This window comes from Sphaerodactylus townsendi, linkage group LG04 (genome assembly GCF_021028975.2).
Source record: "Sphaerodactylus townsendi isolate TG3544 linkage group LG04, MPM_Stown_v2.3, whole genome shotgun sequence".
Classification (NCBI taxonomy): Eukaryota; Metazoa; Chordata; class Lepidosauria; order Squamata; family Sphaerodactylidae; genus Sphaerodactylus; species Sphaerodactylus townsendi.
In genome coordinates this window covers 72,571,383-72,588,801 of record NC_059428.1, presented here as the reverse complement: position 1 = coordinate 72,588,801, position 17,419 = coordinate 72,571,383, and the positions used below count along the sequence as shown (strand labels likewise).

Below are 17,419 nucleotides of genomic sequence, written 5' to 3'. Positions count from 1 at the left end.
AACTTTTTGATACCTGCCTAGCTGCTGGCTGGCCCTGAAGTCGGGCACCAGCAAACTAGTTCTCTCCTCCTTGGCCATTCAGGCTCTTATGTTATGCTTAAATCCCCTCTCCCATTCCCTCATGCCTCTTCCCCTCGCAACTGCCTCAGCTGGGCCTTTCTGGGGTTTTGACCTTTAATGGGACAGCCCCATCTCCCTGCACTTCTGAGTCAGTGCCGGGTGGCCCCATTCCTGGCCTGATAAGTCACCTCAAGCCTCCCTGACCTCTTCTTGCCCCAGGATGGACCTTGCTGTGGCAGGCTGGCTCCGGGGCAGACTGGGAGCTAGGCCAATACTGCAACTGTTTGAGAAGAGTGCCTACAGCCTCCTACAGCCATGTCCCGCTTGAGGGCCGCCCAATCTCTCTTGCTATTGTGACCTGACCTGCTATTGTGACCTCTCACTGACTCCCTGTTGTCGTCTCAGAGTCAGCCAGTCAGGAGTCCTGTGATGAGGAGCACTGGCAGGATGACCCCACTGTGCTACAGCCCGTTGCTTTCATATCCTGCATGTGAGCTCCCAAAGGCATCTGGTGGGCCACTGTGAGAAGCAGATTGCTGGACTAGATGGACTCTGGTCTGATCCAGCAGGCTCTTTCTCATGTTCTTCTGTCCACTTGACCGTTAAGGCACTGAAGATTGCTATATCATCAATATAAGTGGTTATGTACTCTTAACATTGAGCCAGGGCAGTATCCACTAGGCACTGGAAAGTGACAGCTGCCTTAAAGGTGATTTTTTTTCCATGCACCAATTTTTAAAATCAGCTCACCAGAAAAGCACTCCCCTCTCACTATAGCTCATTTCCAAAGACAGAATAAGGCAGTCTTATTTAGATAAGACTTTGGTGAAAGTTATACTAAGAACATGTGGTTTATGTTTGTGGAAGATAGAGGGCTTGGCACTTGATCTGTTAGCTGCTGTAAAATTGCTTGATGGCTTTAACATGGCTAGAATGTACACACATATTTAAAAAGTAGTTCTCTGATTCCTGTATCATACTGACAGTCACAGGTTAAGGCATTCTGGATGAAAGGACATTTTTATAGAATCATGTGTGAATGTGCTCTGATAATGGCTATTTTGCCTGATAAAACTCATTCAAAACAGAAATCTTTATATAGTAGAATCCCTTTACTCATGCTAGTTTGCAACTTCCTGAAACAATCCCCAACAAGGAGGAAGAAATAGTTAAGGAAAGGCACAAACACATATGATCTACTGAATGATTGTAATTTGGGCTTTGCAATATTTTCGGTACTTGTTAAGACTAATCAAGAATTCTCATATTCAAAAACCATACTACATAAATTCCTAAGTGAGGAGGGGGAGGGGAAGCACAGTTAAGCTGTACATCCTCTTCCCACACAAGAGTGCCAGAAGCAGAGCCCGTGCATTGGTCTCTCTAGGAAAGTCCATTTGCTGTTTTTCTATGGGCGATTTATGCACTGCAGGTCTCCGCAACTTCAAAGAGGGAGTCAGGGAGTTTTTCTTTCAGGCCATTTTCAGCATTATTACCCACTGCCCTGTTTGCAGTGTGGAAGGCATTACCCATTAGCTGGGTTTTTTTGCATGCGTCCGGAATAGCCATGACAAAAAATCTTGCCATGGCAGACATTTGCGTCCACCACACAACAAACCTCATGAATAATCGGCCTATGTGTAGCATATACCTTTCTCCAAAGAAGACAGGCTCAGTTTGGGATGTTCTGAACCACACTAGGTACTTCACAATAATCAGATCTAATTTTAATCACAGATACTATAGGAGGGGGGTGTTCACAATAATGTACACATTATTAAATGTGCAGTTTTAGTCTGTTTCACACAGAATATGGAACAGTTCCTCCAGATTGCTTTCTCTTGTAAAGATGGTAGAGAATAGGCAATTAAGTTGTAACTAAGCTTTGGAGTAATTTTACGGTTAAATGGCAAATCTTTGTGCTTCATGGAGAATAACTAAATTAAGCTAGACATGAAAAGGGGCTGTAAAATGAGAGACTACTCTCTCATAAACACCACAACTATGAAAAGCCTTAACAAGCCTTATATAACCCAATTACACAACAGAAAGCTGTTGAGAATAGCCCCAAATCATGTTAAACTGTTATTTGCTTCATCTCATGTCCACTAGGCAACGTAACTGCTGCACTCTGGGAAACCAGATTATGTTTGTCACAATTATTGCCACTTGTTTCATAAGGCCTATGCTATAAGTGACAATTCTGACCATTCAGAGATGGAAAATATGTGTTATTTACCTAGAGGTGTCCTGAGGATATGTATCCTTTCTAAATGGCCCTTCTGTTAGATGGATGGGCCAATCCTGTATAGTAGCTGAAATCTCTTAATCAAAGCATCCTTTAAGCCTGATTATACTTATGCACACCTTGACTTGTATAGCAAAGAGACTTCTCTGCAGGCACAAGTGTGATAAACTATGCAGTTTACCCCCCCCCCCCATGCAAAGCAAAAAAGCAATTTCCCTGTTTTTGATGTAAAAAACCAATTCCCCTGTTTTCTTTAAAAGCCCCAGTATTCTATTCATTACATTACCTTACCTGAGACTGTGTTTAATCACATTAGGATCATTAGAGCAGGGCAAGACAATATAAAGAATCCGATTACTGAGCTGCTGCTGAGGTATTGAACTTGGCATTATGTCTCCTCATCTCTGGGCTTGTTCACTATCAATCACTCTGCTACATCCTCTTAACAAGCTGGTGCTGAAACTGCTCAGCCTTCCATGACTATGCTGTTGCTGAATTTCCTAGCTATTCCTCAAAATTTTTGGAAGAATTTTTTTCTATTTTGCACTAACCACATGCACTGCAGTTCTATGGCCTTTACAGCTTACAGTGAAAACTGACAACAAAATATGGTGTATGATGGAAACCAAAGCATAATTGTTAGGATTTTACAAGTGCCTGCTTTCTTCAGTCAAGCAAGATTTAACTGTTGAAGTCACATGACTAGAATGACATGAGCTTCTGGAAGGATCTCTCTGGATTTCTTCTTCCAGAAAAAGAGGAGAGAGATAGAGAGATACAGGAACATATAGACTGCTCAGATACCCAGACTAAACACTTGCATAGATAGAGTCTGCTGTTCCTATATTTAGTGTAACATGATTGTTATCTAGTAAAGTTCTACAAAACAAATCCCTCACATTTCTGCCCTATTATTTACTCTGTTGATTCACTGCAATACAACAAACAGTTAAGGACACGGAAGTTTCCACTGCATATACTTTTCTACAAAGCTTGGATGCAAATTTTATGTACAAATTCCCACAGAAGAAAAAAACCTGATCTAAGAGCTGAAGTTGGAATGTTAGTTGGCTACATCCAAACTTAGGAGGCTACAGAGTCATCGATTCTAAGACCTATGATGACCAGATATGCAACAATGCCTATGTTGATGAAAGAAGCATTCTGTGTTCTCCAAATAACAACATCACTCCACAAAAGAAACCAGAGATGATATGAAGAAGTCACATTTACATAGTGGATAACAGCACTGCCTGCCTATACTGCATTCCAACTAGAGACTTTCCAACCACAAGGGGAAGAAGATGGAACCAAACCAACAGAAAGGCTGTAGTAACTGTAAGGAGGTCAGAAAGAAGCACAAAGGGGGTGGCACCAAAGAGATACACCTACCACATGAATGTGCAGACATAATTAACCCAAAAACTGGGATGAAATGATGAAGCTGCCTCCTGAAAATCGACAGTGAAGGCACTAGGCATACTTCCCAGGTGAGGTTGTCCTGTAAATGTGGGGCTATCACAGAAAAGGTCCTCTCCTGTGTACCCACCAAACAGTTTAGTATGACAGTCTGAAAGGCATTTCCACATGATCTGAATTTCTGTGTAGGAACATATGGAGAAGATGGTCTTTCAGATACAAGGCCCCAAGCCAAGTAAGGCTTAAAGGAGAAAAACAGCACCTTGAATTGGGCTCAGGAGCAGACCAGTAGTCAGTGTAGTTGCTGTAGCAATTGCTGGGGAAATACACTCTCAATACCTGGCACCAACCCACAGTCTAGCTAGTTGCAGCTTCCAAACACTATGCAAAGATGGCCCCAAGAAAAGTGCATTGTAACGAAGGTGTGACGAATGCACTTATCCTGCATTCAGTTTACAGGGTGGAGTCTGCCCTGAAAGAGTTAAGCCCTGGCCAGCCCTGACTGGCCAGAGAAAAAAATGCAGGTACTATAAACAGAGTCAGCGAGAGTGCTGAGGGGTTCTTTTTGGCTTTTTGGCTCTGTCTGTGAGCTTTTGTGCCTTCGGGTACGTTTTGTGGCAGAGTGAGGAGATTCCGCCAAGATCTCTCACTGCTGTTGTTTGTTAATAGCTGAGGAAGCTATTAAGGCATCTGAAACCCTGAGTCTGGAGGAGAGTGACCGTCACTCAGGTGTTTTGAGGGAAAACCTCTGACAAGTCTAAAAGTCTGTCCTCCACAGTTAACACCAGTCTTGGGAGGCCCAGTCCTGTGGCAGAGAGGCCAAATTTGGGATTATGGGAGAGGGAGGCTGTTATGCCAGAATCCCACTGGGCGTAGACTGGGTGTTTTGTTTAGTGGTTAGGTACAGTGGACTAGAGTCTGTCAACAGAGAGTGTAAAACCTCTAAAGAAACATCTTTTCTGAAACATCTTTTTCTGAAGAAAAATCTTACTAAAGAGACACCTGCGAGTGTCTAGTAACGTTTTAAAACTTGAGTGAAGTGCCATTAACATCTCTGCAACCGCTAAGCTCTGAAATCATTAAATTCTGAAACCAACAAGCGTAAATCAAGTTACCTGAGAAGCCTCTTTTAAGCCAGAAATAAACATTTTAAGTTTTTGTCCAGTTAAATCCGTTCCAGTCTCTATATTTTTATCTGTGTCTGTGTTCCCAAAAAGAGTGGTGACCATTTCATCAGTTTGTGTGGGCTATAGTAAAATATATTTTGGTGGCAGCGAAGAAAATCAAGCTAATTATTAGGAAGGTTCCTAAAATTCCTGACAGGAATCCTTCTTATAGAGCAGAATAGAACTCCTTTACTTTACAGAAGGCATTGATCATTATGGATAGATCTGACTGGGCTTGTATATTTCAAACAGCTTTGAACTGGCTTTTAAAAACCATAATTTCCACTGAAAGAGATGAAAAGAAGGTTAATACTGTCAATAGATCAACTATGAAGTGTACCCCGCTCCAGCCTGCCACACTGTCCTCCACTGTCCCAACTAGGGCAAGGTAGGTTTTCCAACCAACCTTGGTATGGGTAAGGGCTTACAATGCCCTGCCCCCCTTCCTTCCCTTGACAGACTCACTTATCCTTTCTCTTGAGTCACATGTGCTCAACCTTTATCTTCCCTGGTACTCCTGGGAAGCCTCCCTTTTATCTGACCCTGGCCCCCTTCTCGGCCTTGGGCCCAATCCAGCACTCCCTTTGGAAAAGATGAAAGGAAGTGGTCAATTACCTGTTCCTCAGGCTCTTTCCCCTACTTCCTGGTGCTTAGGATTGGAACCCTCCCTTCCCTATCTTTCCTCCAGGTTCAGCCTGGCTGAAAGTTTTTGTTCCCCTGGCTCATGCTGCAGGGGGAAAGTGGCTTCCCTCACAGTGTCATTGCCATTTCCCCACTGGCTGGCTCCAGAGTTTTCCTCAGTTGACAAGGCCTTCTGTAAGCTGGAACTGATTGATAAAGTCATCAGTGAACATCTCAGTTGCACCTTGTTTGCTACAGCCGCTTCTTCTTGTTTCCTTGATAGTCTTGATGCCCCAGGGCTGGGATGGCTTCCTTCCACTTGACTGCCATTGGTTCCCTGCCCAGCTGCCTCAGGTAAGGTCCCTCTGCATTCCCTGCTGTCCTCAGCTCATTGGGTGAGTGGGGTGTCAAGTTGGGGCCAGGACCCTGACATCAGCCTACATATGCATAAATTAATAGAGGGGCACTCAACTGTCAAATACATTGTACTCTTCAGAAATGATCTCATGTAACTAATAAACAGTGAAAGAATTTACATAAGATTTATTAAAATTAAGCAAAGAAGATTTTTGAAGCAAAGTAGATTAAATCCCTTCAAAATATTGCCCTAATTCTTTGCAGTCTCACAATTGTCAGTTCCACACAATACTGTGGCATCTGTACAACATTATATTTGCTGTATTAAGTTTAAAGTTTCAACAATTTATAGAAACTGTGCCTTCAAAATCGAAGTATGTCTTTGAATAGCAGGTAAGTATTATAAACTGCTGATATAAGGGCAGGTGTATTCTTTGGTCGAACAAACTGATAAGAATAATCGTTGCATTCCTATCTTTTTGACGCAGAGATATTACATTTACTGTCAACAGCACAAGTCAAACAGCAGCAGCTAGTGAGATTTCTAAACTGTGGAGGTAGGGGGAAAGTGCCATGATTAATAAATGTGGCTCTACATGGAGCTGCCCTGCCCTTTCATTTACATCAGAGCTTATTCTCTAGAAGTCATAACTGAGGGGAGGGGCAGGTAATGGATAAAGGGAAAACCTCTGGACCTGCATTAAACCAGACAGCTTTAAAAATAGGAAGTTCCTAATGAAAAGCTGTGTGGGAATTGCAGTTATAACTGTCAGTTCTGGGTTGGGAAATACTTGGAGCAGGGGTAGGGAACCTGCGGCTCTCCAGTTGTTCAGGAACTACAATTCCCATCAGCCCCTACCAGCATGGCCAATTGGCCATGCTGACAGAGGCTGATGGGAATTGTAGTTCCTGAACATCTGGAGAGCCGCAGGTTCCCTACCCCTGAGTCTTGGAGACTTTCGAGGTGGAGCTTAGAGAAGGAAAGATTTTGGGAGGGGATGGACCTCAGCAAGATATAATGTCATAGAGTTACACCCCCCCCCCCCCCGGCAGCCATTTTCTCCAAGAGAACTGATCTTGCTTGAATGGAGATCAATTGTAATAGGGGAAGATCTCAAGATGCCATGTAGAGGTTGGTAACCCTAGTTGCAGTTCACTATGCTTCTGGGGAAAACACACATCACAGGCTGCAGGTTCAAGACAGAGAAATACACAAAGTTGTAATATGGTTGTCTAATTTGATGTGTTCGCAACACCCTTCTCTTCTCCAGAAAGAAGAAAATCAAGTGATCACTCTTTGCCCCCTTTCCTTCCAAAATATCTTGCAGCTGATCTTTGCCATAGTGTGGTTCACAACCATAAAGATAAGAAGAATTACTTGTGAATAAGCAACCTAGCCAGCTATGTAAAACAACAAGCTACAGTACTTATTTGTGAACAGAGACAGTGGAAAAGAAACTTTATTCTGCCTCTTGAAACAAAACTCTCCACAGCCATATCTACTCTAGAACATTATAGAAAGCATATACACTTGGCAATGAATGCTCAGACACTTCATAGAACATCATAGATCAGTTTTGCTTTGATTAACTGATTTCTCAGCAACCATACCCACAGCGCAAGCCCTCACTGGGTGATTCCTCTGATTTTCCAGTAAACCTTCAATGACGGTACCATTTTGTAGCCTTAAGGAGGACCCTGCATTAAAATAAATTTTATACCATATTTGACAGATGTTCACCCAGACCATTCAAAAAATCTTCCACAGACATTGGCCCCATTGCACAGCATATGCCTTGTGTGTAATTGTCCATTTAGTATCTGAGAATAAATTGCATGTTACAGTAGTAATTATTAACTTTTTTGTTGCCTGCTAAAAACCAAAGAGATAAAGCAGTTCCAAAATTTAAAGAACTAAACGTTTAGTTCTCACCCTTGTCCTATTTCATCCAAAACATTTGTTGGAAGTGCTCTCTCACATTAATTTTGGGTCATACAAGATATATAGAATCCCACGTACCATGAAATAAAAGACTGCTACAAAGAAATCATATTTTGCTTTGACTAGAGGTCATCATAATTCCTCAATGACTGCATTCAGACATCATGCTGGCCAGAATGAAACTGCTATTTTGCCATAATGGGTAAATCACAATTGGTTTGCTATGCCCACACAGTCCTCTTATGCCATCCTCCATGCAGTACAAAAGCAATCTCCATTTTGCCCAGACATCTGCATTCATAAACTGAGGGCAATGTCTAGACAGAGTGGAGTTAATTTTTGAATTCTGTGTAAAAGGGGGGGGGGGGAGCAATGGAGGTGCACAGCCACAATGAACAAGCTACTACCAAGCTTGCCATGGTAAATGGGAATGGCTGTGGTTCAATGGCAGATATCTGCTTGGCATGCACAAGGTCCCAGATTCAGTCCATGGTATCTCCAGTTGACAGGGTCAGGTGGTTGGCAATGTAACCCCAGAAAGACCCTGACAGCCTGAGTAGTCAATTTTGACTATAATGGACCAGGGGTCTAAGTCAGTATAAGGCAGCTTCATCTATGTTAATATAATGTAATTCCAGAGAGCCTTTGAGAAGGATTTCATCAACAGTTTTCCATCCACTGCACATTTGCTGAACAAACTGCCTCAGCTGAGTTATTAGGCATCTTTCCCTTAAAAGGAGATTAGAGCACTGAAGTATGGCTATGGTCCTTCCTATAGTAATGCAAGGTAACCCTCCGCTTCTTACACACACACATACCCAAAGTCTGCATGCATGAAAGGTTATTCAACATGTTCAACATGAAGATGGGTTGATGGAAGGGGAGGGAAAGCACATAAGTTTAAAAACAAAACAGCCTCAGACTAGTTGAGGTGAAAAAATAGACATGGACTGGTAAAGCAGAACCACATCCTAGTCAAGTTTCTTTACTATTATTCATGGTTATCACTGATTTCAGTGGAAATAACATCCAAGCTAGTATATGCAGACTATGCAGAGTTACACCTTCTACATCCATAGAAGTCCATGGATTTAGAAGAGTCTATCTATGCTCGGCAGTATGTGTGATTCTAACATCTGAAAAATTCAAATGAGAGAGTGCAGATGACAGAAGGCCTCAAAAGACTGAATAAGAAATATGTGCAAACAGTTTTGACCCCCTAATTGGTTTGGTTTCCAAGCAGGCGTATTTTCCGATGAACACAAAAAAAAAAATAGTCTACCGCCTTGTACTGAATCAGGCAATTAGTCTATTGCTGTTAGGTTTGTCTCCTCAGACTGGGCAGCAGCTCTACAGGGTTTCATGTAGAGGTCTTCGTATTGCCAGATCATTTTAATTGGTAATGCCAGGGATTGAATCTGGGACCTTCCGCAGGTCAAGTAAATGCTCTGGATTCAAATAATTTAACAATTGGTTCTGGTGGTGGTATTCAAATAATTTAACAACTGGTTGTTTACAATCACCATTTTAACAACCGATTCTGCTGAAGTGGTGCGAACCCGCTGAATCCCACCACTGCATAGCCCCCCTCCCCCTTCATGAAAAGAGTTAGAATAATTGTGTCATATCCCTGTGGAGTTCCCTGTAAGAGAAGGCGTGAATGAGGATAAAGATCTCCACTTAGGGATGCCAGCCTCCCACTGATCCCTAAAGATCTTCTGATATTACAACTGATCTCCAGATGACAGAAATCAGTTCCCCAGGAGGAAATGGGTGCTTTGGAGAGTCAACTCTATGGCACGGTATTTTGTTGCTGAGGTCCCTCGCTTCCCCAAAACCCACCTACCTGAGGCACCACTCCCAACTCTTCAGAGATTTCTCAACCCAGAGTTGGCAACTGCTTTCACAGTCCAGGGAAAGAGAGAGGCAAGAAGGCTCAACCCTTCTGCTTCAGCACAGAGTCTCAGAAAGGACCTGGACCACAGGACCACACCTTTTTTTAATGACTCCAAACAATATTATTTAAGCACTCATTCACTTTGCTTCTTTTGAAGCAAGGACAGAGGAGACTGAAGTGGAGTGACATTGTTAACATTTAGAGTTGATTTTGAAGTTTCTCCATTCTTGAGGGTTTTCTCCCCCAGCAACCTTTATTCTTTAGCATGAAGCTTGCCTCCCAAGTAGCACAGAGAACAGACTTCTACACCTCTCAGGTTTCTTCCTGGAATGTGATTTGAAGCCGCTTTGTGTATTATGTGGAAGCACCAAAATACCAAGCATGAGACAATTCTGTTTCTTTTCCCAGAAAACAAAATGGTGACTTTTTTATCAGTGAAATAGGTGGGCCTCTATAGACAGGGACCATTTGCATATTCCTGTGAGGGAAGGTCTACAATCTTCACTTCACAGGTTATGTTAGAAGTATAGACAGAGAGAGTGTGGCTCACTGGAATTACTTTTGTCTAAACCCACAGGATTCAATGGCTTTAGACAAGAGTAATTCTTGGTAGGATTGCACCATAAAGTACACTGTGCACAAGTGTAATTCTGAACTATAACTTTTCACATTATCCATGGTTGCTAAATTCAGAACATGAGTAAATATGCAAGTCAAACTTTTAATATGTTTGCATGCCATACTGAGAACAATTGATTTTTTTTCTACTTTGCAGCAATAAACTAGTACAGGCTAACCTGGAATCTTAGTATGGGAAGATAAGCTGGAATAGAGCCAAGATGCTAATTACTTCTGACTAGAAGCAAATTTAACTAAAATTAATGAAGTTCAATTCCAAGTTTAAAAGGAAAAGTTGGAGAACTTGCCAAGGGAAGCAAGACCAGGGCTAACTTGCTTAGCGACCAAGGTAAGACCAAGCCTCTTCTGCTCACATTCACTTCCTTTGTCTGTAACCCAAATTTGCATCCTATCTCCTCAACTGAATCTCTTCAATGTATCATGGGGCAAGGAGCAAGGAAGCCCCCCAGGTCAAACCTTATTGCCTTTTTCCCATTCTATCCTCCAATAAAATACCCCAACACATTCCAATTAAACTCAAAGGGTTTTCGCTCTTTAAAGATGCATGTTGTATTATTATCACCACCACTATTTTATGCCACCGTTGCAGGGCCCCTAAAATTACCATCATGGTTAGACAGGTTCAAATGGGAGTAGGTGGTCCTTAAGGTTTGCTAGTATCAAACTACATAGGACTATTATAGAGTTAACTAATTCTGAGCCTTCTCAGCAAACCTCTTGCCACAAAGGGTAAAGTCTGCTCAAATGAGTGTAGAAGCTGGGCCAAGGTTTGATGTTGTCATGCTTTTTTAATACATTCTGCTGACTGGCAAGTACATACTATGTCACCTGGGATCCATAAGCTCATAAAATAAGAATTAGGGCCCTTAACTAGAGTCATTTTCTAAATCATTACAGGAAGGTGCCAATCAAGTGAACTCCTGGCTAAGCAAAGAGTTTTGTTAGTTGTTCATTGATAACATATTTATCAGCTTCTTCAGTCAACAAGGTAAAAATACATAGTTGAAGAAAAATGTTAAGCAATATTTGGAGTAAATTGCATTACAGAACTAGAGAGCAATGCCAAATATGAATGTACACTATTATTAGTTAAGTGCCAGGTGGTTAGAGGCAAGAATATAAACTGGGTTATGGTCATCCTCTACATTCTCACTGGTTGACTGATAATGGCTTTGAATTTTCAAGACAGTTTGAGAAGCTACTTTCGTATCTACTATTTAGCTCAAACTTAAAATATTGGGTAATTTTCTTTAATTGTTCAGACTTAATCTCTGTATTCACAGGAACTCAATCTGACAGCAATAAGATACCAGGCTTAATCCACTCAGAAAAGCTCACATGATAGTTACTTTTTGTTCATTACAACAGAGAAACTGTGTCTACTAACTGCATGCAAGCTGACATGCCCAGCTTCTCCCTAACTGTGCGCTGGAAGGAGCTGCATGCGTTGAATTTCTTCTCATGTACCAGACAGAGGCACAGTGAATGTTAAAGTATGGGGTTAAATAGCTCATTATGTGACAAGCATACAACTGTTAAAATGTCAAAGAGGAATAGCAATAATATATACTATTACTATAATAGAAATAATGTATAATAAAAAACTAGCAAATAGTCACAATTGAAAACTGTAGTAAGTAAAAAAGATCAATTTGTGAAAGGAAAATCTGAAGGTGCATTTGAAAAGAGAGAAAACTTGTAGGCCAAAAACCTTCCCAAGCTATAGTGGTTGTGTAAGAGGTGGCATAATCTTTGTCTATCTAATTAATAAGACTGCACTAGTTAAGACTCACTCATATTATGGAAGCTTGCTGGATGAACTTGGGCCAGTCACACATTCTCAGCCCCGACTCTGGCTAGTATTTGGATGGCAGACAAGGATCTAGGTATAGGGGGGTTCTCAGGTTCAACCCCCCATTACATGTCCAAAGCTCCCCCCCCCCCGCCCCGTTTGTGAATTTTTTGGTATTTTTAGTGTTTTTTAGGTTTTTGGCCTGCAACAGGTGCAGCTTTTAGGCTAGCAGCACCAAAATTTCAGAGATTTTTTGGGAGATTCTCCTGATGATACTACCCAGGTTTGGTGAGGTCCAAAGCTATGGACTCCCAAAGGGGGTGCCCCCATCCCCCATTGTTTCCAATGGGAGCTAATAGAAGATGGGGTCTACAACTTTGAGGGTCCATAACTTTGGACCCATGAACCAAACTTCACCAAAACTGGGTGGCATCATCAGGAGAGTCTCTTACTGATACCACCCAGGTTTTGTGAATTTTGGTCCAGGGGGTCCAAAGCTATGGACTCCCAAATGGGGTGCCGCCATCCTCCGTTGTTTCCAATGGGAGCTAATAGAAGATGGGGCTATGTTTTTGAGGGTCCATATCTTTGGACCCCCTGAACCAAACTTCACCAAAACTGGGTGGCATCATCAGGAGAGTCTCTTACTGATACCACCCAGGTTTTGTGAAGTTTGGTCTAGGGGGTCCAAGGCTATGGACACCCAAAAGGGGTGCCCCATCCCCCATTGTTTCCAATGGGAGCTAAGATGGGGGGCTACACCTTTGAGGGTCCATAACTTTCGACCCCCTGAACCAAACTTTACCAAACTTGGGTGATATCATTAGGAAAGTCTTGTAAAGATACCCTGAAAGTTTGATGCTGCTAGCTTAACAATTGCACCCCTGACAGCAGGAACCCCCCCCCCCAATTCCCCCAGATTCTCCTTTTAAATTCATCCCCTTCTGCATGGATTTAGAGGGAGAATCTAAGGTCCCCAGTTTAAACATTGAAAGTGATACTGTTTCAGGGTGGGGGATATTCCACCCAAAACAGCATCACTTTCAATGTTGTTTTAACTAGGGACCCCAGATTCTCCCTTTAAATGGATTTAAAAGGAGAATTTGGGCTCTCTAAACACCATTGAAAGTGATGCTGTTTTGGGGTGGATTTCAGCCATCACAGTGTCCACCCGTGGGGGGGGGCATAAAACTCCGATATTGCACCAGGCTCCATTTTCCCTAGCTATGCCTCTGCCCAGAGGAGAGGGCAGAAGTGGTTGCCAGCTGGGAACCTAGCTGGTGGGGGGTTGGGGAGGGCGGGGCAGGGGAGTCTGCAGTCCCCGGCCTCGGAGAGCTGCTTTTATAAGCACTGAGGCTGGGGGCGGGGCTTGGGAGTTGTGGCCATGCCCCCAGGGGCTGGTGGGGGCCTGGCCCCACCCCCACCCACCCCTAAAAAAATCTATATCTACGTCCCTGATGGCAGACCATTAAGGAATACCAGGATCATGATGCAGAGGCAGGCAATGGAAAGTCACCTTGAATGTTTCTTGGCTTGAAAACCCTGAGTTCACTATAAGTCAGCTGTGACTTGAGGGCAAACAAACTAACAAAAAAACCCTTAATTTGGTTTGAAAACAGAAACCCTGGTTCTGCTTACATCCCCACCCACATCCACAATTTCGGGCAAGAACTCCTCAGCTCCAAGATTCAACTACTGAGATAAGAAGCACAGTCCATCCATTTTTGCTTATACTTAGTAGCTAACACTGATAGAGTGTGAGCCTGTTTCCTTTTTAAGCAATAAGCAGGAGAGAGAGAGCACTGTAGCACCAACACAGTTCAGATGTCTAGCATTACAGGCAGCAGCAAAACAATTTCATTAGGTGGTATGACTAGGAGCAGCAGTGATAATTCCACTAGCTTCACCAGAGCAAATAAATGCTTTCTTTCAAATGTAACTTCTTTTCTTTCAAATTTAACTTTCAGGTGGTGCTTATCCCACATCAAGGCTTGGGATAAGACAATCAGAATTCATAACAAATTGCAAATTCACAAAATATACCCAAGCATATACTCAAACTACAGACATATAAGTATAGCAGTTAGGTCACCATTGTGTATTTATATGGTGTTTCAGACTCGGCATTAAAATAGGTGTCCTGAGGGCAGGTCAACAAGTTATGCTAGTACTTCTAGTTTTGGTTACAGAACCCCAAGTTTTCTGATATGCTTCTGGAGAGAGTGAGAAGTAACTCCTGGTTTGATACCGTACCGATGAGTTAGTGAGGGTACCCTAGGAGTAGCCAGTGAGCTAACTGGTTACCTGCTAGATATAAAAACACAGGAGACACAACAGGTTGTTAGCACTGCAGGAACTGGCGCACTGAGCAGCCAAGCTCCTATGGCGTGCGATTTGAAGGTACCCAAACAGTCTGAAGGTACCCAAACAGTCTGAAGAAAATCTCTCCAGTGAACAAACAAGCGTAAATATTACACCACCGGCCCCAATCCCGCAAAATGCTCAGCCCTTCGCTCCTTCCTCCTCCCAAGGTCTGGCTCGTGCCCTCCCCTCCCCTCCCCTCCCCTCCCTCCCCTCCCCTCCCGTCCCGTCCCCTCCCGGCAGCAATGTCTTTGCACTGACCTGAGATGCCTCCCCCGATAACGACCACATCGCATTTATTGTTGCTCATGTTTGCCTCCTTCGCTCTGCTGGACACTCCTGCTGCAGCCTCCCAAGCGCCTGGCTCAACTGCAATTTCCGATCAACAGCAGCCCCAGTTTGTTACCCGCCCCTTTGTTCAGCCCAACCGGGAGCTCCGCCTGCCGCTTCTTGACCAAGAAGGCAATGAAGAGGGAGTCGACTCGAGCCTGTCCAAAGCTCGATATTGATCGAGTTTCTCCTGAACATAAAACTGGGGGTGTTATGCCTTTTAAGAACTGTATAAGAACAAACGTTATTCTTTGCTTGAATCCTGTTTAGGGAATAATCCAGCAGGTGTTGCTTGCCTGCCATGGAAACAAAGCAAAGTGGCAGAGGGTTTTCATCTGTTAGATTTCTGCATAGCAGGGAGGCACCTATTAAAGCCTGATACTCCTTATTTTGAAATAAGCAACAGTATTGCGAGAGTTTCCCCGGAGATCACAGCAGTCCCCATTTTCATGATTTTATCTTCTGTGCTTCCATACAACCATACAATTGATTTTTCTAAAGGAATCCCCAACTGCCAGCTCAGCCACCTCTTCCTTTTGGCATCCTAGCAAGTCCTCATTATTGCTGTTGCTTTGCATGATAAATACTTAACAGTATTAGGTAAGCATCACATATTTTCCATATTTGCCACCATGATCCCTTCCCAGTCTCCCAAACATTCAATATCTTCTTTGAAACAGAGAAGAAACCAAATTTGTTCTGAAAGAATTCCATTTAGACCACCAGAGTTCTGCTAGCTTCCTTGCAGCTTTCCCCCTCATATCTACCAACTGGGCAAGATTGTGGAAAGCCGCCACAATCTCCCAGACAAGGATTTACTCCGGGTCCCTCTTTATATCATATTTGGGGCCCTATTGAATTAGAACCAGTCTGCAGTTGCTATCTTCCCAATAGTTCCTTGCTGGGATCCCCAGGCCCTTGGAAGTTTGTATGAACTCTTGACAGCTAAGAAAAATAGTTTTTCTACCTTCTCCCCATAGCCTCACCCCTTACTATACTGGAGAGGGGAGGAGGTCCAGCATCAGGGCATGGCCCACCCACCCAGATGTGCAGCTAGGGAAACTTGAGTGGGGGCAAAATCTGAGTTTTTGCGCCCCCCCATGGGCTGCCACCCTCCCCTACCACGACCAAACATTTTTTGCAGGTCATCTAAAAGTCACCATCACATTATAGAACATGCCCCAACACACAAATCTGAACACACCCAGGGCTCCCTAGTTTAAACAACATTGAAAGTGATGCTGTTTCAGGGTAGATTCCCCACCAACCCGCAACAGCCTCATTTTCAATGTTAGCTGTTGTGGGTTTTCCGGGCTGCATGGCCATGGTCTGGTAGATCTTGTTCCTAACGTTTCACCTGCATCTGTGACCGGCATCTTCAGAGGTGTATCACAGAGAGAAGTCTGTTATACATTGTGTCCAGACTTCTCTTATAACAGACTTCTCTCTGTGATACACCTCTGAAGATGCCGGTTCATCAAGCCCTTGGAGTCTTCAGGAGCCAGCCAACTTGCAAAGAAGAATTTGGACTTGGCAATATCAGTAGACTGTAAATAGAAGGACTTGAAATGCAACCTGAACAGGACCTTGAATTGTAACGTTAAATGTTGATGTTTTAAAAGTGTTAATTGTAAAGAAAAGTAAAGCCATTTTGTTGTTTAAAAAAGGTATGCTTGTTGCAACTCTCATTCCAAGTAGCTGCCCCCACAGAACCCACACAAGCTGAGGTTTACAAATGAAGCTCTTCAACTCAGCGGGGCTTGGAAGTGAGATTGCAAATATAAATTGCTTGCCCAATGGAAGTGTGCAGCAAGTTGGGGTCTTGATCCCCATAAAACTGCTTTGTTATGTAAGTTCAAGAGACATGTTGCTGTGTTAATTTGAAACACTGGGTTAAGCAGTTATATGAAGGGAAGGGATTCCAGTTGCAATCCCTCCATCCCTTCTACTGCAAGCACTGCTTGGCTGAATCTTTGCAACATTTGCTGTAAAAGAGTTTTGCAAATGGCCAGTGTGCAGCTAAGCTTAAAGGGAAATGACACAATGTTCTGCATTCAGATGCACCAAATGTGGTTCCTCCAAGTACAGGAATTTCTCTTGGGGGGAAATCATTGTGCAATGATTTCAAGAGTTGTGGATGCATTACTGTCCAGATGACAGAATTTTAGTGGGGAGAATGTAACCCCCATGCCCAGAATGGGTTGGCCCAGAATGGGTTGACTCCAGAAATAAGGGGTGGAGACTTCCGGAGCAGCAGAGAGGTTGCAAGAGCTCTTTTGCAGAGGACAAGGGGCTACCAGACTCCCTAACCTTGATTTCTATAAGCCCCCCCAACACCTTGTTAAGGTAATTGCAATATTGCTTGGGAACTACCGGGAAGTGTAGTTGTTGTTCTTTGCTATGTTGTAAAATGTTGGAGTTTATTGTTTCAGGGTTTTCTTTTGTAGCTGTAATGGGTGAGGGAGTTCTCCTGGAGACCTTCATCATGTTGCAACCTGTTCATCAAGCCCCTTGAGTCTTCAAGGGAGCCAGCCAACTTGGTAAAAGAAGAATTTGGACTTGGCAATATCAGTAGACTGTGTAAATA

The 17,419-nt window shown here is 43.2% G+C and overlaps 1 protein-coding gene across 1 annotated transcript in view; it reads right to left on the bottom strand.

Moving 5' to 3' along the window:
- The window catches only part of LOC125430858 (amine oxidase [flavin-containing] B-like), a 58,041-nt gene extending 43,152 nt beyond the window's left edge, over positions 1-14,889 (bottom strand). The window contains exon 1 of the mRNA XM_048493157.1: positions 14,764-14,889. Within this exon, the coding sequence (XP_048349114.1) occupies positions 14,764-14,812 (49 nt within the window). The 5' untranslated portion in view covers positions 14,813-14,889. The remainder of the gene's footprint in view (positions 1-14,763) is intronic.
- Positions 14,890-17,419: the final 2,530 nt, after the last annotated feature.